Source organism: Eubalaena glacialis, chromosome 4, assembly GCF_028564815.1.
Source record: "Eubalaena glacialis isolate mEubGla1 chromosome 4, mEubGla1.1.hap2.+ XY, whole genome shotgun sequence".
Taxonomy (NCBI): Eukaryota; Metazoa; Chordata; class Mammalia; order Artiodactyla; family Balaenidae; genus Eubalaena; species Eubalaena glacialis.
Window position 1 is genome coordinate 73,225,609 of NC_083719.1, and position 23,595 is coordinate 73,249,203.

The window sequence follows — 23,595 nt, forward strand, 5'->3', positions numbered from 1 at the left end:
AGTAGAGTAAGGTGTTCATTGGGTGATATTCTGCCATTTCAAGACTTAGCATTAATTTGTTCAGGACAACAACATGTTGGTAATAATACTGGAATATTACCATCTTTTCCTGTTGTTTGAAAGGGACATTCAGTTCACTGATTTGTTTCTAGAAAAATCTCATATCTCAGTTGAGATATATCTCTCTGACTCTTTCATGTAATATTAGTAATTCCCAGAACTTCATAGTGACCTTATCCTATTTTATTTTCCGTCATGGCATTATCACCATCAGATGTAGTATCTATTTATTTATTTGAATGTGTTTTTTTCATATTTTCTTTCTCTCAGGTATCCATGTCAGATTCCAGTTGTGGTCTAAGAGGAAGTTTTTACTTTTTAATTTCTTTCTAATAACTTAGCTCAGGACAAGGTTGATAACAAAGAATTAAGAAAAAGCAGTATCCACTAGAAAGTAAGCTCCAGAAGGGCAAGGACTTTTTGTTGTGGTGGTTATTCACTGCTCTAGTCCTGGAGCCTTGAACAGTCTCTGGAATTTAATAGGTGCTCAGTAAGTACTCACTAAATGAAAAAAATGGAGAAAACACTGCTAGTCTTATGGATTTGTCATGAGGATTAAACTAAAGGTTGTGTGCAAAAGTACCTAATACAGTAGGAGATGGAATCCAAAAACCCTGAAAGGACTCATGTGGCACCCAGAAATGCCAAACCTGACTTTTAAGTGTATGAATGTCAACCCTTAAATATTGATACTGATTAAATGCATGTTTTAAATAAATTTGACTTCTGAAAATTATATTCAGCATCCTCATTTTTATAGTGAGTGAATTTTTTATAATGATGAGAAGCTCATTGTGGTTTTCATTAGCAATTGGCTTTATGTTTGGCTTATACAAGCTTCTTTCTTATAAAAGATGAAATAATATCCTAAACATTTTACCAAACCATAGACTGAGAACTACTCATGATCTTTATTTGACTGGTATCTTGGCACTGTTCATTTGATAAAGATGACACTTAAACTACTGAACGAACTTGTTGGCTTTGCTTTTCTTTTTTTTTTAATTAATATCAAGGAAGGCCAGAGACAGTGCTCCAGTTAGAACTCTAAGCAAATGCAAATATTAACATCAGGACCTCTGCAGTGAGATTTTACAAGGATTAAAGAAAGGGAGTTACAAAGCATAAGACATCTGATATTAGAGTGTGTGATAGGCTGATAGCCTCTTTATTTTCTTGATCCTTTCTCCTCAAAAAGATGCATCTTAGAATCTGACTTTTCAAAATTGCATAGTAATTGCATTTATTAGATGGACTGTAGTGTTTTATACTCTGTTTTTGTTGAAAGCATTGACATACAGGAGAAGCTCTGCCGTATTTCTTTACAAGATAGATGCTTTACATGCTGATGGTGACACTTCTTTTAGGCTATCAGGAGAGTCTAGCTTTTAGACCTAGCGTTTTAAATATCTTGTGACTTGTTAAAGATGTCTATGTCAGATTCCACTTAATAGTTTAGGAAAAATTTTTATTTAGCAATCAAGGACAAATTTACCTTGAAAAGATATGGGGGGGGGGAAAGCAGTATCAAAGGCCTCTTCTCCCTCCAGAAATATTGCTTCTTCAGTGTTCTTCAGTTTGCTACTTTTTATCCAATATTAGTACATTCTTCAGTTGTTAAGTTTGGATTAGTTTTCAGTTAACAAAAGTGGAATTTTTCAAGGGATGGTGAATTATACCTCTACTCCACTTCCCAAGCCCCCTCCACTCAGCTTTGATCTTATGGATCACATCTTGTCATGTCCATTGGGTTGAAGGGTCCTGAGAAGAGAGCATTGGTTCAGTAACTGCTTCCTTCCTGAGGCTGCTGTGATTTCTGGAGTGTCTGGGCTTCTTTTGAAATTCTTATATGGCAGCTCTCTTGAACTTTCTTCCATAATTATCCTTCACACAAACTGTATTGGAGGGGTTGTGAAATGACATGTCTCTCTTTTACTCTGGGCCTTTTTTCTAAAATTAGTAAAATACACAGTCCTTGTATCTTTGGACCAATCAAGCCTCTGTTTTAATTCTATGTAGTTATTAATTTTGGTCCCTGCATATGCCCAAAATCAGGGTCTATACACAAATCCTTGGCCTTGAAAGTTTTATAGCCCCAGAGGAACAAGGATTAATCATAATTATGTTATCTTCCTGAAAAATCTCAGACCATGCTTCCTTTTTAAGAGCACAGATGATTCCTGAAGCAACAGGAAACAAAGCTGAGAAGTTTTTGAGCATTGCCTTTTCTTTGCCGTTGTCCGGGAAAGGGAGTATGGCTCTCCCAAGACTGTCCAAATTATTTTCCTATCAGGTGACTTAAGTAACAAATGTCCTTCTCGATTCTCATCTCTTTTCTTTCTTGGCAAATATGATTTCACCATCCTACTCCCCTTGCACACAATAACTCACGCCTTCCTTTGCGCTCCCGCCACCCTCCAGGTGGCTGTGCTATCACATTTAACACGTTGCAGTAAAATTTGGCACGAGCCTCTCCTCCACTGTAGACTCTGATCTTCTCCAGGTCGAGGCATGTATTATTCATCACTGATGAATAGCATGGCAAATAGCATGCACATAGTTTTTGCTTAGTAGGTGTATGTTGAATGAATGAATAGCAGTCATGTAACATGAACATTGTAACATGTAACATGTAGCAAGAACATTGACCATTGTATGACACAGTAACCATGTTGCTCTCATATTGGAAAGAGTTGTACTTCTCTTGAACTACTGTGTGTGTGTGTGTGCGTGCGTGCATGTGTGCATGCCTCTGAAACATCTGCTGGAAAAAGCACACTGGAATGAATGTATAGCTCATTTTTAGCAAATAGTACTTTGATACCCCACTCCTGATGCAGTCTTAGTTTATTTTTTATTTGCCTCGTTTCTCTCATTTTTATTTTATCTTATGTAGATTATATGTCTTTATAAACTACTTAAAACCCTTTTAGGAACATTAGTTAAACTTTCGTATTTTATAGGAATAATAAAGAAGCATAAAGAGAGTCCAGTACCTCTTTGCTGAGGAGGAAAGTAGGGGGAAAAACACCCTGAGAATGCTATTTACTATTACCCAGGTATTGAAATAACATGATAGGCAGCTTATTTACAAAGCTGCCTCAGCTGCCAAAGAAAATGTCTTCCAAGGACAGTAACATAGCTGTGAAAATAAGAGCTTAGTCGTAACAAAGGAGACCACTGTGATGGCATGTGTTCCTTTACCCTTCAAAACAGCAGCCATCGGGAAACACATCCCTAAGCAGTTAGGCAGTCTGCATCCCAACATGAAGACTTCATCACACCTGACCTTTATGTGGTTTTAAACCTAGGATTTAGTGCAAACAATTTTGGGTTACCTCAGCAGTACCAATTGAAGATTTAAACATATATTTTTTAAAGATTGCATGTCTGTCTTAGCTTTCAAATGACTAAATATTGACCAAGAGCTTTAACATTTTGTTTTTTGTTTTTTGTTTAATTTTTTTATAATTGACTTACACTATATATTAGTTTCAGGAATACTGCATAGTAATTCAATATTTTTATACATTACAAAATGATCACAATAAATCTAATAACCATCTGCTACCATACAAAGTTATTACAATACTATTGCCTATATTTCCTATGCTGTACATTGCATCCTTGTGACTTATTTATTGATATTTTATAACCGAAGTTTGTCCCATTTAATCCCCTTCCCCTACTTCACCCAGCCACTCCCCCTTCCTGGCAACTACCAGCTTGTTCTTTGTTTCTATGAGTCTGTTTCTGTTTTATTATGTTTGTTCGTTTGTTTTGGTTTTTAGATTCCCTGTATAAGTGAAATCATATGGTATTTGTCTTTCTCTGTCTGACTTATTTCTCTTAACATAATACCCTCTGGGTCCATTCATGTTGTCATAAATGGCAAGATTTCTTTCTTCTTTATAGCTGAGTAATATTCCATTGTGTGTGTGTGTTTATATACACCACATCTTCTTTATCCATTCATCTGTCGATGGATACTTAGGTTGCTTCCATATCTTAGCTATTGTAAATAATGCTTCAGTGAACTTTGGGGTGCATATATCTTTTTGAATTACTGTTTTCATTTTCTTGGGATAAATACCCAGAAGTGGAATTCTTGCTGGGTTATATGGTAGCACTATTTTTAATTTTTTGATTCAAGTCACTGCTATGGGTGTAAAAGGAAATGCTTGCTCTTCTGAGAAATGGTGTTGGACCTTGAGTTAGAGGTGATGATGACTTTGTGGATAAGCTTGCTATAACAAAAAAAGTCAGTGATATTAACCAAATACATGAAACAATCTGAATACAGTTAAATGCCACATATAATTTCTATTCACAAGTTCGCATTACAGTGTTTCAGCAAAGTAATTTAACCAATTCACATGCTAAAGTGAATGGTAACGGCTGTCCTTTATTGAGTCTTTACCACATGCTAGGCATTGTGCTAAGCACTTTAATCAAGTTAATCTAATTTAATTCTCACAACACATTTATGAAAAAAATAGATTTTATTCATATTTTATAAACAAGGATACTGAAGCTCAGAGAGGTAACTTCACTTGCCCATAGTCACACAGCTATTAAGTAGCAGCCGAGGTTCAAAGCCAGGCTCATCTGATTCAGAGTCCACATCTGTAAGCACTTCACTTTCTCACTCCCTGTTTTGTGAAATCATCATATTCTTCCTGTCTTCCATTTAGAATGTCCCAGGCAGTAGTGGGTTTTGATGCATTTTCACCCATAATCAAAGCCAGTTAGATTAGTCTCTCTTTTTAGTGATAACAGGCAGCAGAATCTTCAAGCAAGTGTTTGATTTAGAGGAGATGATATCTCCTGACTCCTCTCTCCACACACCTGAGTAATAGGCCTTCAAATGAGTTATGAAGAACAGTCTTGACATTTGGTAAGATTTTATCATAAAAGTACATGATACCCTCCCAGACAGCATGTATATCACACTCTTGCATTTTCAGCATGTTTTTAAAATTATTTCCATTTTGTGGCACATGAAACTTTCATTTGAAGAAAGAGAGAATAAGAAATAAAGAAGAGAATACACTAGTATACCATCATAAAGGGAAGTTTTTGAAGACTTTAGCTGGCCCAGCTCTACATTTAAGAAGTTTGGCTACAATGAAAAAGTTAAGAATTTTAGCCAAAAAAAAAATCTTTACTGCATGTTAGATCATGATATTTTTTAATTAAAAGAAATTCAGAAAATTCATGAAGGAGATAGCCTTAATTTTTTTAAGACAGGTTTTGGACTATTTGGGTTTTTCTCATACATTCATGATTATGCTCAGAAATTAATATTACTCTGCTGTTCCCATTTCATTTCACTGCCCTGAAATCCTGTTGTTGAAATTACAGGACTTGAAAATAACAGGAACATCCTGTTGTCAAAAATAAATTCCTTAGGATAAAGTATTAATTCAACTGAAGCCAATTTTTTTTGGAGAGTGGGAAGTTCCTCAGTGGGAGGGGAGCTTATGAATGACAGAGTGCCATTCACTGCCCTTTCTTCATATCTTTGGATTCACTGGCCTTTTTTCATATCTTTGCTATATCTCTAACTAAATGAAATTTATTCTTTCGTATGAATATATGTTGCAAAAACTTAATATGTGGTGTCATTAAAAACTTTCATGAGAGGGATAAGTAAGGTCTAAGCTGCTTGGGTCACTACAATTGAGTATTATATTCAGAAATATGCATGTTTATTGTTTCTATGATTTATTCAGTAGTCCCCTAGCCCCTGGGAATTCATATGCAAGGTAAAATAAAACACTGGGGACACTTCCTACAAAAGGAATTTTTAGATTATTAGCAAAATATGGCCCCTGAAAACGTTGGGGTTATTTTTCTTGAGTCTGACTTATGCTTTGGACCCTCATTTGGAACACTGACTTAGGAGTTTAGACAGTCAGGTTCTGGGCAGGCCTCAGAAGTCCTTGGTTCTTGGGTTCTTCACCCATACAGCTAGAGTGAGGGTGGAATGACCTTTATTATTTCTTCTAGTTTTAAGATTCTATGAAGAAAAAATGCCTTCGTGAAAGGAGGAGGTACAGTTATCTTTCTGGTGGGCGGGTCAGATTGATGGGACATTCACAATGCCTTGCTTTCTGATAGTCAACATTGGGAGTCCTTCAGCAGTCACCCCATCCAGACTGTGGGCTTCCCAGTGGCTTGAAACTCTCCCTCTTCTAGAAAACCATCAGCTAATTGGCCTTTTCCCTCCAGAACTGTTTGCCTTCTCCTTAGAGGACAGCAGGTAAGAAACCATCCGTTCAAATGCCTAGAGAAACCCCTGAGCCCAGCTCTGCCTCCTGATGCTGCCACTTCTGGGCCAGGCCTGTTTGTCAGCCTGTGGCAGTGCAATAATGTTATGTTGGACTTCCTTGAGGGTTACCTGCCTCTTTTTGAATGACCCATAATTACCTTGACTTTTCAAGTTGGAACCAAGTTTCAACAGTGGTTTTGCAGAAACACAGATGAGTCATGCGGAAAAGCTGCAAAGGGAAAGTTTTCCTCTTTCCCCTCTTGCAGAGCCTCTGTGGACAAGGGCGGATCATCTTATTTGCATGACTAAATCACACTAAGTATCTGCTGATTGGCAAGGAATTCCAGAGGGAAAAAGCTGATTATCAAACCCCACCTCTTCCATGAAGTCTTCCCTGACTACCGCAGTTTAAAGACTTTTCTATCGTTAAACTCGTACTATTCAGCACTTTTCCCTAACAGATAAAAAAGGTGCTAGGTGTTCACACTTCCCTCTCTACTATTTGGTATCTTCTTTTTATTCAAATACAGGTTAAATCTTGTATAGACATAAGAGGATTTGGAGCTTAGTAATAGATGATATATATATAATCATCATAAATATCTTTATTGAGCACCTACAGTGTTCCAGGCTCCCATCCAAGAGCTTTACATTCAGTTCTCACTCCGCTCTTATGAGGCAGATGCTGTTGTTCACTCCATTTTATTTTTTAGGAAACTGAGGTATAGAGAAGCTCAATACTGGCCCAGGTCACAGAGTCAGTAAAAGGTATACCTAGGATTGACTCAAGACAGCCTGCTTCCAGAGCCTTCATTCTTAACAGTACACTCTTTTTTTTGTAGGCAGTATTATCCTGATGCAGTAAGAGACTTTTTCCTACTCTGTCCTTCTTTCCGCACATAAATTGTCAATAGCAACATCATTTTCTTTTGAGAAAATTCTTTACATAAATCATAAAGGAAATCATTTTATATCTATGTATCTGGTATCTAGTGTAAGACTTTCCAACTTCGGACTTTCAAATGTTGCTTCTACATCTGTATGATCTAATCCTTAAGATTTCAAAACTTCAAGGAAAGTGAAATGTGTCATTTCCCATCAAAGCTGGGGATTCCCCATAGAGTGGACAGAATTTTGGCCTCCATTTGCTTCCAGTTTTACCTTCCTTTTCTGAAATTAATCCATAAACTCTATCTCGTTTCCCCCAGATATTTTGGCCTGTATTTCTTAACCATTTAAGCATTTATTAGATACCCCTCACATGTTGGCAGTGTATTATGGGATTTTATAATGTTCTCTCATTGTTGCATTGTACTTCTCTTGCTCCAAGACCCTTCAGGGAAGAAGTTATGCCTTTTACATTTGCTAAGTTTCCAGCTGTAACTGCAACGTTGCAGGAGGTATAAAAATACTCAATAAATATCCATTAATTGTAGTATCATAGACCAGCTCTAACAACGACCCAGTATGAACATATTAAGGGTGTTTAGATATCTCAAAACGCATCTTTGATGTGCTAACCCATTACTCTGAAGACCAACATCCTTAAATATTTGTTCAATAAAGAATTCAGCACATCACATTGAATTGAACTCAGCAACAGAGTGAGTATTGGAATTGAGACATATCTATGTTATCTACAACTTGACATAATGACCTTGAAATAATTGACGTTATCACCTCATCTACTTAACATTATCCTGTTTTCTCAATAGTTAAAAGTTAACACTGTTGTTTCCAGGATTACAATTTTACAGAAAGCACAAGGAAGTGTATAGTGTATTTTAAACAGGGTATGACTAACTTCAACTAACAATTTCTTAGTGATTTTAAGTCAATATTTAGGAACATTACTTATTGCAATGTGTTATAAATGTTAATGTGAGTATAGACGATACAAGATGTGGGTATAACTGAGCATTCACTCCTACAGGGAATGCTCTAGGCATTTTTTCTTGGAGTATCTGCAACTTTTACATAAAGCCAGAGAAATCTGTGGGCCTAATCTTCAGGACAGTGTAATGTGGCTACTGTTTAGTAGTACATAGTCGATTAAAAGTTAGATGATCTGGGCTTCCCTGGTGGCGCAGTGGTTGAGAACCCGCCTGCCAATTCAGGGGACACGGGTTCGAGCCCTGGTCTGGGAAGATCCCACATGCCGCGGAAAAGCTGGGCCCGTGAGCCACAACTACTGAGCCTGCGCGTCTGGAGCCTGTGCTCCGCAACAAGAGAGGCCACGATAGTGAGAGGCCCGCGCACCGCGATGAAGAGTGGCCCCCGCTTGCCACAACTAGAGAAAGCCCTGGCACAGAAACGAAGACCCAACACAGCCATAAATAAAAATAAATTAATTAATTTAAAAAAAAAAAAAGTTAGATGATCCTTCTACCAAGTGATTTTGCCCTTTTGAAAAATGATTACCATTGCTGTCAGGATTTTTTGCCACTTGAAACACCCATATCATTAATAGAGTGGCCACAGTGACACTTTTGTAAGCATAGACCTGCACTTCTACCTTTCTCATAATTTCCATGGGCTCTAAATGAAACACTACAAGTGTGTTCTAAGACTGTTTGTGGAGGGAGCAGTATTCCAAAGTCTACATAGTCTTAATCAGGAAAAGGAGAGAATATTTATGCTCTCATGAAACATAGCCCCTAACTTCTTCTAAACTATTCCTAAATGTTTTGAGTTTATTGAAATCACAGATTCAAAGCACAAAAAATAAAAAATTATATCTCCAACGTCAATCTAAGATCAGAAAGTATGGATACTTCATCCTGCCTGTGTGATGAGGGATTAGCCTCACCTGAATCTGCCTTCCTGCTTTCCTCACTCTGTTGCTGAGTCCAGTTCAATCTGATGTGCTGAATTTTTTATTGAACAAATATTTAAGGATGTTGGTCTTCAGAGTAATGGGTTAGCACATCAAAGATGTGTTTTAAGATATCTAAACACCCTTAATATGTTCATACTGGGTGGTTGTTAGAGCTGGTCTATGATACTACAATTAATGAGTATTTTCTGAGTATCGTTGTCCGTAAGTGCAATTGTGAATGAAGATGGGGGGTGCAAAAAGATAAATATTTCCTGCACTTTAATCTTGTATTCCCACGGTCACCTCTATCACCTTTTCAGATACAAGAAGGTGATAGGATTAGTCAGAAAAAAACTTTTTAGCCATCCATTCAGAGGCTTGGTAAGCAAGCGGTTAAGGAGGACACCCTTGAATGCTCTAGGACAATGACATTTTCCAGTACCTATCAATTTTGTTTTATGAGGACATAGAGCATTAGTACATGCAAAAAGTAACAAGTCAGACCTTATTCTGATTAAATTCTGAAGGGGCTTGATTCACTGGAGCCTACCTGGAGCGCAGTTGACAAGCACTGTCCACTGGACCGATTTCAACAGTATCATCAAGTTGTTAAGGGGACAGACTGCTCAGACTTGAGTTTCTTGGAAAAAGAACAAAAAGAAAAGGTCATTTGGGGGTATCATGATTTTCAGACTGTTTTTTATCAATTCTTTCTACGCTGTTAATACTTTAAGTTTTTAATGAGCTAATTGTGTACAATACAAGGCTGCATTTTAGTGTATGTAGTATATCTGACTACTTCAAAATTTTAGGCAGTTTAATATTCAGTGAATCAAAATATCTGCTCCTTTTGAAGTAGATGAAACAGCATTGCTTGGATATATCCACATTTTTCTTAGCTCAATCTTTTCAAGTAATATAAGCATGTGGATACATTTTAAATACTAAAAGGTGAGACTGATTCTTATTCTTTGATCACTTGTCAATGCATAGAATTAGATAGCAATGCTAACCATGGAGTAGATTTGAGCTCTAAAACTGGTAGACATGGCAGTGATATCGGCAGGAAATGAGGTGTAGTTGGACCTCAGAGGACCTGGAATTAAAATGCTGAAAACCAGACCACACTCTTCATCTCTCAGGGACCACAGAGTCTCACTTCTTGTTGTGGGGGACATCTCAATGCTCCTCCCAACCCTTGCCTCCCCCCACCATTTTTCTATCCATTTATTCTCTATATTCATTGTGTGTTTACTCCATGATGGCTGTTTGCCCTAAACTTAGAATGGTTCTAGTGCCCACTACTCACTGGCAATTATCCATGTGAAATTCTCAAGAGCAAAAAAATGATTGGCTCAGCTCAACGTTTAGAGCAGAGTCACCAAGTTATAAATCAGGGGCAAGCCAGAAGAATGGCTGTCTTTGGGTCAGGTATCCATCTCAGAGCTAGTCACCTGTATTTGGGTGATCTGTGGGTGGGGTGTGAGGATAGAGGCATATGGAACACAGGCTCTTCCAGAACCCTTGAGCAGTGTTGGCAGTTATGGAACATGTCTATTGTGCCCACAACTAACAGAATCCTTATTCCTTCAAGGGTTGTTTAGATGCAGCGGATTGAGTATTTACCTCCCATCCACACTTGTCACAGCCCAGCACTCCCCTTCTTGTTTTGTTCCACCGGTCTGCAGATCACTTGTGTCCTCTCTAACTTTATTCGCTATCTCTCTCTCCTTTTCTGTAACGAGAATGTTCAGGTTGCTAATCCCAGGCTTCTAGATGTGACAGAAGCTAATTGCCAGGCTTCTAAATATGACAGGTCTCTGCTTCTCTATCCCTTTTGCTTCCTGCTGCTTTTCTCTCTCTGGTTCTTCAGGCTGCTGTGACCACCATGTGCTGCAAAATCTCTGGGCCTGATTCTCCTTGGGGTTACACTTCGCTTCACTGCCAAATAGATGTAAAGATTAGTTAATTTTGTTAATTACTTTAAGCTACTTTATGCCTCATGAGTGCGCTAGAAGAGTGCTTCTCCAACTTTTCAATGTGCACGTGAAACACGTGGGGATCTTGTTAAAATGTAGTTTCAGGAGCTCTGTCATGGAGTGTGAGATTCTGCATTTATAGCAAACTCCCAGGTAGTGTTGATGATGCTGATGAATTAACAATGCTTTGAATAGAAGATTAGCTTGACTTATTGTAACTATGATCTTCTTGATGGGAAGGACCGTGCCTTAGGCATCTTCATCTGCCCTTCCATGTCCAGCACCATACCTGATACGTGATAGATATTCAAATTTTGCTTGGATTTTGATTAAACTAAGCACACAGGAAATACAGGATTTTCTATGCCTACTTTTTTTAAAAGTGAGTGGTTTCAAAGACTGCTAAAAATCAGTGAAATAAATAAACATTTCTTAAGGGTCTGATTATGCAAAGGACTAGGAGAAATATTTTAAAAAATTACAGTCCAAGTCCTCAAGGAAACACTGTCCTACTAACTCTAATATGTCTTTGCTAGAATTGTGAAATAATTTTAGAATTGTAGGGGTAGCAGAATGAGCCTATTTATGCTATAGCATTTGACCTCATATACTTTGTGTCATTTTTCCATACGTACAATGAGGCTAACGGGACTGTTGTGATATTTATGTGTGATAATACATGTAAGGATTGAGTTTCATGCCTGGCACATAGTAAATGATCACTGCTAATACTGTTAGTAGTGGTAGAAGAAGTAGAAACAGTAGTAGTAATATTTAAGATTGTTTTCATTACTAGCTAATTCAGTTTAAGAAAATACTTCGCTCTTCCTCTTCTTCTCTAAGTCCATACATTATCCTAATATGAGATTTCACTTTGTAGGTCTTATCTACAATTTAGTCTTAATATTGTTCTTGTTTAGAGTTTAAAGGAAAATGAATTTTAGAATTCAGTTGTATGCACTACAACAGAAGGACTTCTAGAAGAATTTATTTTCCTAACTTGCAGCTCGTTAAACAGTTACTTTCTCTTCACGCCAATGTCTTCATAAATTTATTCCTGAGAAAAAGATGAATGTGCTTCAAGGGCTCTCTCTAAACCTCTCCAGTCATTTTGGATGGGACAGGAAATGCACACATATACACAGAAATACATGCATACATACATACATACATAAATTCACAGGTGAATTAAAAGTGTGTGTTAAATAATAACATCATCTTTGGAAAGAAAGTAAATTGAGCGGGCAAGGAAAGGAATATTGAACTCATAAGTATTGGCTTAGATATTATTTATAAGCATCTACATAATGAATAACATCTGTATTCTTTAACTAATAGGGCCAATACATCGATGTATTGTACTTTCTACACAAAGTAGAACTCAGTTTGCAATAAGTGAACAATTCTTGATTCATCATACATTTTAAAATTTCTGGAATAAAACTGACAGACCATCTCTTTTTTTCCCATATAAAGTAGGGCATCACCATGAGTTTCCACGTGGAAAAGAAAAAGCTGGTTGGAGCGGCAAATGTAACTGTGACATAGGTGCCATCATTAGAGAAATCTCCCCTCCTGGGGGAGGTTGGCACATGAGCCTGTGAGTCATAACTATTATCATTGTCTTGTTGAGGAGAAGTACTTATAAAGACCTTAGAAACAAACATCTATTATTCTTTCATTACCTAGTTCCGTTTTCATTACCTATGTAACCCAGATGTAACGCACATGTCAGCTGCCTGGATTGCTTCATGTCCTCCAGTGCGCCAGGGTCAGCTTGTTCTCTAGAATATAATTTAAATGGACTCAAATTACAGTTTCACGTACAGGGAGTTCCCAGCATCTCTTCCAATATTTTTAGCAGTTGTAAGTGAAGCTTTTGTCTCTCCTGGACTCTTTGCTTCTGAGCCCCTCCTTATGCTGATTTCATACAAGAATAAAAAAAATTGAAATACCATATACCACCCACATAATTTTTTTTAATCAAGTTGGGTGATACAAGTAGAAACACTTCAATAAGTATAAAGAGCTACCTGGGCGGGGTGGGGTGAGGGGGTAATAATAATCTTACTAAATGAGAAAGTGACATAAGGCGTTGTGAATGCTCCAGGGTAGACATGAAGAGGAAAAACTGAAGATAGTGAAACAACATCCACTCATTTCATCTGGCTTAAAATAGAGAAAAAGATGAAGTCCTGGCAAGATTTTGAAATAAAGTAGGATTGTCTGAGGGTTATAATAAGAAAAAAAATTTACCCATGAAACTTTAAAAGGGAACAGCAAAAGTTAGTCATGTGATTACAAGAACCCAAAAGAATATTTAACACCAAAAGAGAGAAGGGTCACCAGAATGCTTTGAAGCTGGTTGAGCTAGTCATTACAAGGAACAACTTTCCTCGCCCTTTTTAAGAAAGCAAATCCACATGGCCTTTGTCTCATTTTCTGGTAACTGCCACAGCTGTCCTTGAAGCAATAGTTGCCAGCAGGTTAATCAGCTGCTTCCACAGCCCTGTGTATGCAGAGTATTCAGTCTGCTTGTTTCTTACATTACATTGTTTTTCCAAGAATTTGTTCCCAGCCTTACTTCAGAAACTGTTTTGAACATGATATTCAGTTTCCTAACTCCCCACATCACTTTCATGTGATCTAATCTTCAGACTACCTGGATGTACTGTACATCTTATTCAGTTGGACTAAAGAAAATTCTGGTTAGTGAGGCTTTTTTTTTTCCTTTAAGGGTAGGGTATAGTTCATTTATCTTGGGAACTTTTAAATGTATGTCGCAAGTTTTATTCTACATCAGTAGAAATTCCATTCAGACAAGACTGATCAGAAACTTAGAATACGTATTAGCTTTAAAGGAAAAGTTCAATGAGAATTTAAAACAAGGAAGTGTAGTATATAAGATAGAATGTAGAATGACATAGCCAGCTCCACCTGCATTCCGTGGCCCAAGTCACATGAGTAGGGGCCCTGACTGCGGCCTGCGCTTGTGGGTTACCCTTTCAGCCCTGTCTCATTTGCAGTTGTTAGTGTTGCAGGAGAGTTGTCTGACCCCCTAATCCCTAAGAGAGGTAGTACACAAGGCAGAGAGTTTTTGTTGGAGGGAGACTGGGATGGAGTCCCAGCTGGACAGGAGTGGGCGGGGGAAGCCCCTGCCGGACTGTAGTACCTGAGCAGGAGAGGAAGGCAGGAGGGGCTGCAAACAGGGCAGGCGTGCTGGGGGCCCAAGCCCTCCTCATTCATGATCTGGCCCCATGCTGACCAGGTGGAGGACAAACTTAGGGCACTCTCACCAGCCTGATGCTAATGAGAGGCCACGATTTGTAGGGCTCTGAAGAAACAGAGGGGAAAAGGGTTGCTTCAGGATTAGATAATTTTTCTGCCCCTTTCTCTGAAAGAATGACCCAGCATGGCCACGTCACTGTACAAACAGGGAGAATTGCAAATGAGATTGTGAAGAGCTATGACACTTCGGGAATTTCTCCCCTCTTCCCAAAGCCACTGCAGACATGCCTGGTTACTTCTAACCTCCCAGAGGTCCACTTTGCCCAATTTATTTTTTGACCAGGATCGCACGGCATTCATTGAGGTCCTCCTTTCAAATGTTTTCCTCTAAAATAAAGGAAAGTTTTCAGGAAAGCACTTCAGATAGAGAGGTGAGAACCAAACATGGCCAGCCACCGGCAAGTGTAGATGTTGGAGAGCCAAACCTATACGCCATAAGACTGTGTACAAAATGTTTATTATCCTAAAACAGCTCACAGTAGATTCGGTAATTATCCCCATTTTACAGCCTGAAATTGACTTGTGATGACATTTTTCAAGATAAAAAATAAAACACCGAAGCCCGTGTGACTTCCTTTGTCAGTGTCTGTGTTTGTCTAAGCTGCTTTAAGCCAGCCTGTGGCAGTGAATCCATAATTCAGGTGAAAACGATAAGAAATCGTTTAAAGCCAATGTACATAAAAACAAGTAGCCAACATGACCCCTATTTTTAGTGCAGAAATATATTCAAGATCAAATCCATTCGTGTTTGCCTGTTTTATTTAATCACATGCCTTTTACCTGGAAGATGTGGGTCTTATGGCATACAAATGAATGTACAGGGAAGGATTCAGGCTTTATGCTGTCCAAATTAAATTCTAAAAGTCAGAAAATTCATCATTCTGACATCTCTTTGCAGATGCAGAATGTGTGTTGAAATGTGTCTTGTTTACTTGAGGAATACATTTAGCAGATCATATTAATTAGAAATAATATCTGAGTAAAGTCTTTAATAACGTATCTCTTTTTAAACATAAAATCAAAGGGAATGATTTCCCAAGTTGCAAGAATGGGTGTTTCCCCTGATTACCTATAGTTTGGATTTTGAGGTTTTCTTCTTAATAAGTTATATTTTTTTCCTTGAGTTATCGGCATCCATTATTTTTGGCTATATTGCAATCTAGGTTTGCAGATATTATGTATTAAAAAATGGAGAAGTTGGGGAAAATATTTCACAAGAGACATTCTCTACTATTAAGATTTCTTGTAAAGTATTATTGCCATATAAGTTGTAGGAGGTGTGTCCTCTATAAGAATACCTCAGAAGCACAATTTTAGATACTGAGAACCTATTTAACAGTCCTCCGTTTTGAGATTTTTTTGTGAAAGATTTTATATGAACAAGATGATTTTTATAACCCGTGAGTAAAATCTTCCAATTACATCTCTAAAACCATTTTCCGTGGAATTTCAGTATTACCAAAATATATAAATAATGTTAAGTTTACCTTAAACCTCATTGATCTAAATGAACTCCAGTAATAATAGATACAGTTATGCAGTATAGCTTCTAAATGGAAAATTGTCATCATTTTCAAGAGAATGAATGGCTCTAGGGAAATGTACAGCTTAGGAATGACAAAACTGTCATTCAAGCAGAGAACAAAATTGTGGAAATTACAGAGTTGAGCCCTGGGAATCTTCAAATTTGCCTTTAAACAATACCTTCTTCAAACTAGTGGTTACCAGTGGGGAGAGAGAAAGAGGAAAGGCAATATAGGGGTAGAACTATTAGGTATAAAACAGGTAGGAACTATTAGGTATAAAGTAAGCTACAAGGGTATATTGTACAACACAGGGAATATAGCCAATATTTTATAACAACTATAAATGGAGTATAATCTTTAAAACTTGTGAATCACTGTATCGTACACCTGTAACTTACATAATATTGTACAACAACTATACTTCAATAAAAAAATAAAAAGAAAAGATAAAAGAAAACAATACCTTCCCTCATGTGGTCCCTAGTGAAACCGTGGTCTCATTAGACGAAGAAGACAGAGCTGGAGAAGCAAGTATGCATTTCTGAAATTTGTTTGGCCGTAACCTTTTTTGAAATTTTCTGAGCACCTCAGGATATGCATGTTCCATGGAACCTACTTTGTGAAGCAGTGAGTTAGATTTAGTCATGTAGCCTCTACTCAAACAGAGCTCCAATTTGGCAAGCCAGAAGGTTGTTTTTGCCAACATTTAGATACAAAGAGCTAGTATAAAGCGGTGATGTAATGCATGGTGCATTTAGAAATGTTTGTGTTGAAGCTGAGTTATCTCTTCTCTTGTCTCTTCCAGGTGTTTCATCCCAAACATCTATGCAGCTCTGTTCAGTGCAGCTCTTGTTCCGTTAATGTGCCTCGTGGTAGTATTTGTGGTGTTCATCCATGCCTACCAGGTGAAGCCACAGTGGAAAGCATATGATGATGTCTTCAGAGGAAGAACAAATGCTGCAGGTTTGAAAGAAACTGTATTTGTATCTTAAGATAGGGACTTTTAATGGAGGGAAAAGATCATTGAATATTCTTTATCAAGAAAAGGAGTGAGGTTCAACTCAGCTTTCAGCTCTGAAGCCATAAGTTAAATTATAGTTCTCCAATTTCTCCTGCTCCTTGGGACTTCCTGACGTCTCTCTTTCTTCAGGGCTCTGCAGGTTTTATTGCTGATGCCAGTTTTGTCCCTAAGATATTAATATTCAAGTAAATGACTCACAGCCTTCGGGAGCTGCTTCCCCAAGTGTTCTTCAACTCAAGCAGTAACAACCTGTGTTCAGCCTGTGAAATCTGTTCATTTCTTTCAGATTCTGAGACTTCATCACAAACCTCCATAATGCTTGGGAGTGCTATATTTTGCATGTGGAGTTCTGACTGTGATGACAAATGTTTAAAAACATATGTGACCAGACAGTTTCATAAGTGGCTACACATGTCTGGTTACTTAAGAGTATAGTCTTTCCAGCTCAAATTGGCTTTCACTACAGCTCATTTTTTCCCTTTGAATCATACTTAACACAGGTTTTTATGATGTGTTTCTTTTTCTGTTGTTAGATTAGCGTCTCTTAGGAATTTTTTTAAGGAACAATAACCAAACACCTACATACAGAAAACTCACTCTAAAATGGTTTGAGTGATATTAGGGAGAATCTAATGAGCTGGGGGTGGGGGAATCCCTCTTGGGCCAAGAGGAAGACTAGTCTTTTCTAAGCTTTTACAAATCTAAAACCAAATGAATGGAGAAGTTCTTCACTTTTTAAGTGCTTTTCAGAGTTTAAGCAAGATACCATATATGAAGTCCCTAGAATACATAATATAATAATGTCTAATACATTATTAGAGACTCAATAGATATTGTCATTTATAGGCTAATAAAAGGATGCATTCTAATATAAGAAAAGCCTCTAGCTCCTAAACTGTGTCAGGGAAGATGCAAAAAGATTTTCCTTGTTGTGTAAAGAGAAGGGACTCTTTTATATTAGTCTGTGGGGTAGTTTGTAGGATAGTTGTATCTAGCCAACTCTTCCCTCTTCTCTCTCATTTAGCATGCAATTATTATGTGGGCAGAAATATTATTTAAGGTTATGATTAATCTTAGATTCTTCAGTTAAAAAAGCAATATTCAATGTAGAAATCCTGCTTTTTCACGAGGTATAGAATTTATCTAGAAGCTATGATTTTATTCAACTTGAGATTCATTTTATTAAAATGCATATTCTCTTTTGAAGGAAAAGTTTGTTTCTTTCCCCAAATAACCAGATTTATTTTGTTCCGTATATTATATAAAAGTGCCAATGTTTGCATGTTTTCAATAATGATAACATCATAAGGGCCTAACCTAACGAGTTAGTCCTTTCATGCCTGAATCACCCCTGTGCCTTTTGGATATGATCCATCATGGTTACAGTAGATAAACAATGCTCTGATTATCTGAAAAACAGCCCTCAAGCGTTGAACATAATGCTAAAAGCCCTAGCACACTTCTATCTCAACTAGCGAAACCTCTCTTGCAATGAAATATTAATAGAAGCATTACTCTTATTGTAGCTTTTCAAATAAAAAAAATTATGGCAGTTCTGATTCCCCTATTCCCACTCAAACTAACAGTCATTATCTCACTTGGACTCTTACAGTGTTTTCCTGATAGGTCACTAGTTCTAATTCTTCTCCAATATCATTTTCTCAGATGTCTATATTTCAACAAAGTGGCTCCCCTCACTCTCTAGCTTTACAATCATTCAAAGTCTCTCTCATTGCCCAGAAGAAAGTCCAGGCTTTTTATAACACAAGAGTCTCTATAAGTCCACCCCTGGGCCATCTTTTCATCCCCAGGTTAGTTACCATTCAGCCTGCATTCTGACCATGCCATCAATTTACTCCTCTTACTCGTTCTTTTTTTTAAATAAATTTTATTTATTTATTTATTTATTTTTGGCTGTGTTGGGTCTCCGTTGCTGTGCACAGGCTTTCTCTAGTTGTGACGAGTGGGGGCTACTCTTCGTTGCGGAGCACGGGCTTCTTATTGCGGTGGCTTCTCTTGTTGCGGAGCATGGGCTCTAGGCACACGGGCTTCAGTAGTTGCAGCACACGGGCTCAGTAGTTGTGGCTTGCGGGCTCTAGAGTGCAGGCTCAGTAGTTGTGGCGCATGGGCTTAGTTGCTCCACGGCATGTGGGATCTTCCCAGACCAGGGCTCGAACCCATGTCCCCTGCACTGGCAGGTGGGTTCTCAACCACTGTGCCACCAGGGAAGCCCCTACTCTTACTCATCCTTAAAATTACCTGATACTGTCATCTTTGCTCATGTAAGGCGCCCTCTATGAACTCCTCATCATCAGTTGATAAAACTCATGTGTTTAGTAAATAATGTGAGAAAATGTGGATGAAAGAGAGGTGGAAGGTGCTTATTACCCTTCCATAATCTTCATTATCTCCCCAAAGCTGTCCTAAATAAACCCATAAACTAAGTAAAAGTGGTGTGCTGAACAAACACAAGTTAATCCCTAGGAAGCCCTGCCAGCAAGATACTGCTCACTCTTTTATAGAAATCTTGGAAGCTCCCAACATGCTACCTCTTCTGTGATGCCTTTGGAATTCCCTCTTTACAGAGCCACACCAAATAAGCATTACTCATTCCTTCTTCTATGCCTTTAAAGCACTTTGTTCCTACAGCCATTACAGCACTTAGCACTTATTTCAGAATGAAATGGTGACTTGTTTTGGTGTGTGTGGCTGATTTCCTTAATAAATTATGAATTCCTTGAGGGTAAGGACCATTTATTATTAATCTCTGTATCACCAGAGCCTGGTAGAGTGCTCAGTAGATAGCAGGAGCATAATTAATATTTGTTGACTAAATGAATAAATTAATAATCATCAATGCACCATAAAATCTTATGATTATAAGAATGGATCCCCAAGCTAAATATAGCTTTAAGAAGAAGAGCAATCTGTCGTATGATCAGAAGTAGAAATTATAGAATTTATCTCATTGATCTGTTTGTAGGTATCCCTTTAAAAGTTATTATTAGGACTATCATTTTTTCCTTGACTTCTCTGATTCCCAAAACTATGTGTTCAGCTTCGACCTCTAAGCTGATATCTTACATTTTATCTGAAACCTCCTTTAACTCTCTTCCATTTGAACATGTTCCACTTACCTTGAATTCAAATTTTCAAGAAAAAAAATGTCAATCTACTACTCTACCAAGGAGCATTTGATACTCTCTTTGAATCTGTCTGCTAAAATTCCATTGCATTGACCTGAAAAATATCCAGTCAAGAAGAACTGTAAATTCATGTTTTGCCCATTTCCCTGCTCCATGTACATAGCAGTTAATGACAAGATATAACAAGAGAAAATTAAAAAGAAGATGAATTGTGGATCAGAAAGAGCAGAAACACAAAGTATAAGCTGGGCTGCTGTCAAGGACCTGATGTTTTCTGGGTCCACAAGCCTGTGAATGCAGGAGTATCTCAACTGCTGTGGTGGTAAGTTGGGAATTAAAGGTCTCACCCAAGGCCGGTAGACTGGAGCAGTAGCACCTGTAGGAAAGGAACCTGAAAAAGAGCTGCCATAGTAGCTTGGGCTTTGGCTTAGGGATCTGGGAGCCCAAAGAGAAAGCAGAGGAAGCATCTCACCAAGTTCCTGGGCCAAAATCTCTAGAGTTCAGAGTTTATCTGCTATATTCATATGTATATGTCATTGTGGGGACAGAAGACCCATGACACCAAACTAGTCCTTTTTGGACAGAAGGGTTAAGTGGAGGCCACCACAAAACCATTAGACAGAATAAGGTAGCCAGAGAGGGAGAGGGAGAGAGAGAGAGAACAAGCAAGGAAGCAAATGCTTTCTACTCAAGATTAGCTGCAATATAAAAGTCCCAAACATTGGAGGAAAACTAACAAAGATAGCCCTTAAAATCAGCAGTCAAAGAGATGAATTTAACACAGAAAAAAATATAAAAATAGAATAAACTATAAATAACTTTGTTAAGTTATTTAGGCTCCTCAAAAATATAAAGTAGGAATCATCAAACTATGGCCCTGCCAGCCACTCACCTGTTTCCTCATTTTATCTATTTATTTTTTTAACAGCTTCATTGAGATATAGTTCACATGCCATAAAGTTCATCTGTTTAAATTGTACAGTTCATTGGTCTTTATTATATTTATATAGTTGTGTAACTATTGCCATAATCTAATTTTAGAATATTTGCATCATCCCAAAAAAGAAATCCCATACCTGTTAGCAGTCACTCCCCATTCTCCACTTCCCTGAACCCTAGGTAGCTACTAATCAGCTTTCTGTCTCTATAGATTTGTCTATTCTGCACATTTCATATAATGGGATTATAGAATAGGTGGTCTTTTATTATGTCTGGCTTCTTTCACTTAACATAGTGGTTTCAGAGTTCATCCATATTATATCATGTATCAGTACTTAGTTCTTTTTATTGCCAAATAATATTGCATTGTGTGAACATAACTACATTTTGCTTTCCTATTCATCAGTTGATGGACATTTGGGTTGTTTTCACCTTTTGGCTATTATGAAGAACATTCCTATGGTCATTTATATATAAGTTTTTGTAATAACATGTGTTTTCATTTCTCTCGGGTATATGCCTAGAATTGGAATTTCTGGATCATACAGTAGCTCGATTTTTAACATTTTGAGGAACTGCCAAACTGTTTTCCAAAGTAGCTGCAGTGACCTGTTTTTTAAGTAAAGGTTTTTTTTGACACCCAGCCACACCCATTTGTTTACGTATATTCTATGGCTGCTTTCACAATACAGAGTTGAGTATATGTAGCTGCAACAAAAACCATGTGGCCTGAAAAACCTAACATATTTAATATCTGGCCCTTACAGAAAATGGTTGACCATTGACCCCTGACATAAAGGAGGATGTATCCATTCAAAGCACTTAAACATAAGAAACAAAAATAGATATAAGCAAATAAAATTAAAACAGACCAATATGAAAATGAAAAAATTTCAGTAATCTTGGCAATGAAAAATAATACTAGTTGAAAATTTTAAATATCTTGACATTTGAGATAAAATATAGATGAGACACAGAGAAGAGAGAATTAATTAATTAGAATCCGAAGCTAGGATTAAGGAATTCATGTGAAAGATACAAAAAAAGAGAAAATATGAAAACAGAGCTAAGAAGTATGAGAATACGTTGCCAGGAGAAAAGAATACAGGGAATGGAGAGAAGTCAATATTTGAAGAGGAAATGTTGAGAATTTTCTAGAATTAAAGAAAGAAATTAACATAACTACCCATAAATATCTACCTTGTTTAAAAATGGGGGGAGAGGGGTAGGGGAATGCTGAAAAGTCTACTATATTAGTAAAGTTCCCACATCTGTATTTTTGAAAACTGGATAGTAAGTACCCTTTCTTTGCTTCTAATATTCTTTATTGTTAGAATAATTGGCACAAACCCCACTCAGGAGTCCACAGTGCAAGCAGTTGCCACTATGTTCTCTAAAAGCCAAAGCTTCAAATGCAACGCAGACTGGTACCAAGCCTCTTCTCTTCTTTCCTCTGAGATTCCTGCACTTTTTACACCCCGTGTATACGTTATATCTGAGAAGGAGGGCAGTTCCAATTACAGTCGGCCCTCTGTATCACCACGTTCTGCATTTGCAAATTCAACCAGCCATGGGTCGGAAAATATTTGGGAAAAAAAAATTCCAGAAAGTTCCAAAAAGCAAATCTTGAATTTGCCACACACCAGCAACTATTTACATAGCATTTACATTGTGTTTACAACTATTTACATTGTATTAGGTATTATTTTAAGTATTCCAGGGGATGTGCATAGGTTATATGCAAATAGTATGCCATTTTATATAAGGGACTTTGAGCATCCTTGGATTTTGGTATCCTGCAGGGTCCTGGAACTAATCCCCGATGGATACAGAGGGAAGACTGTAGTCTCAAGCAGATCTGGCTTAGTTCTCTACAATTCCAAGCATGCAAAATAGCCCTTTTTCCTAAGGCAGATGAGATGGTTTATAGTTTAGTTTTATTTTGCCCTGCGTTTTTTAAAATTTATTTTAATTTTTTTAAAATTTATTTATTTATTTATTTTTGGCTGTGTTGGGTCTTCATTGCTGTGTGCGGGCTTTCTCTAGTTGTGGTGAGTGGGGGCTACTCTTCGTTGCGTTGCGCAGCCTTCTCATTGTGGTGGCTTATTTTGTTGTGGAGCACAGGCTCTAGGCATGTCGGCTTCAGTAGTTGTGGTTCTCGGGCTCTAGAGCACAGGCTCAGTAGTTATGGCGGATGGGCTTAGTTGCTCCGCGGTGTGTGGGATCTTCCCAGACCAGGGATCGAACCCGTGTCCCCTGCATTGGCAGGCAGATTCATAACCACTGTGCCACCAGGGAAGTCCCCTGCATTTTTTTAATTGGATGAGTATTTTCAGATATTACAGTTGACCCTTGAACAGCACTGATTTGAACTATGCACTTATATGCAGATTTTTTCAATAGATACGTACTAGAGTACTCTACCATCCACTGTTGGTTGAATCCTCAGATGCAGAAAATACATATATGTTATTATATATATAACTGTAAAATTATATGCAGATTTTTGATTGCGAGGGGTTTGGCACCCCTAACCTTTGCGTT

At 37.7% G+C, this 23,595-nt stretch overlaps 1 protein-coding gene across 1 annotated transcript in view; it reads left to right on the forward strand.

Moving 5' to 3' along the window:
- The window catches only part of ADGRV1 (adhesion G protein-coupled receptor V1), a 560,722-nt gene that overhangs the window by 448,337 nt on the left and 88,790 nt on the right, over positions 1-23,595 (forward strand). The window contains exon 86 of the mRNA XM_061188957.1: positions 16,751-16,908. Coding sequence (XP_061044940.1) covers positions 16,751-16,908 — 158 coding nt within the window. The remainder of the gene's footprint in view (positions 1-16,750; positions 16,909-23,595) is intronic.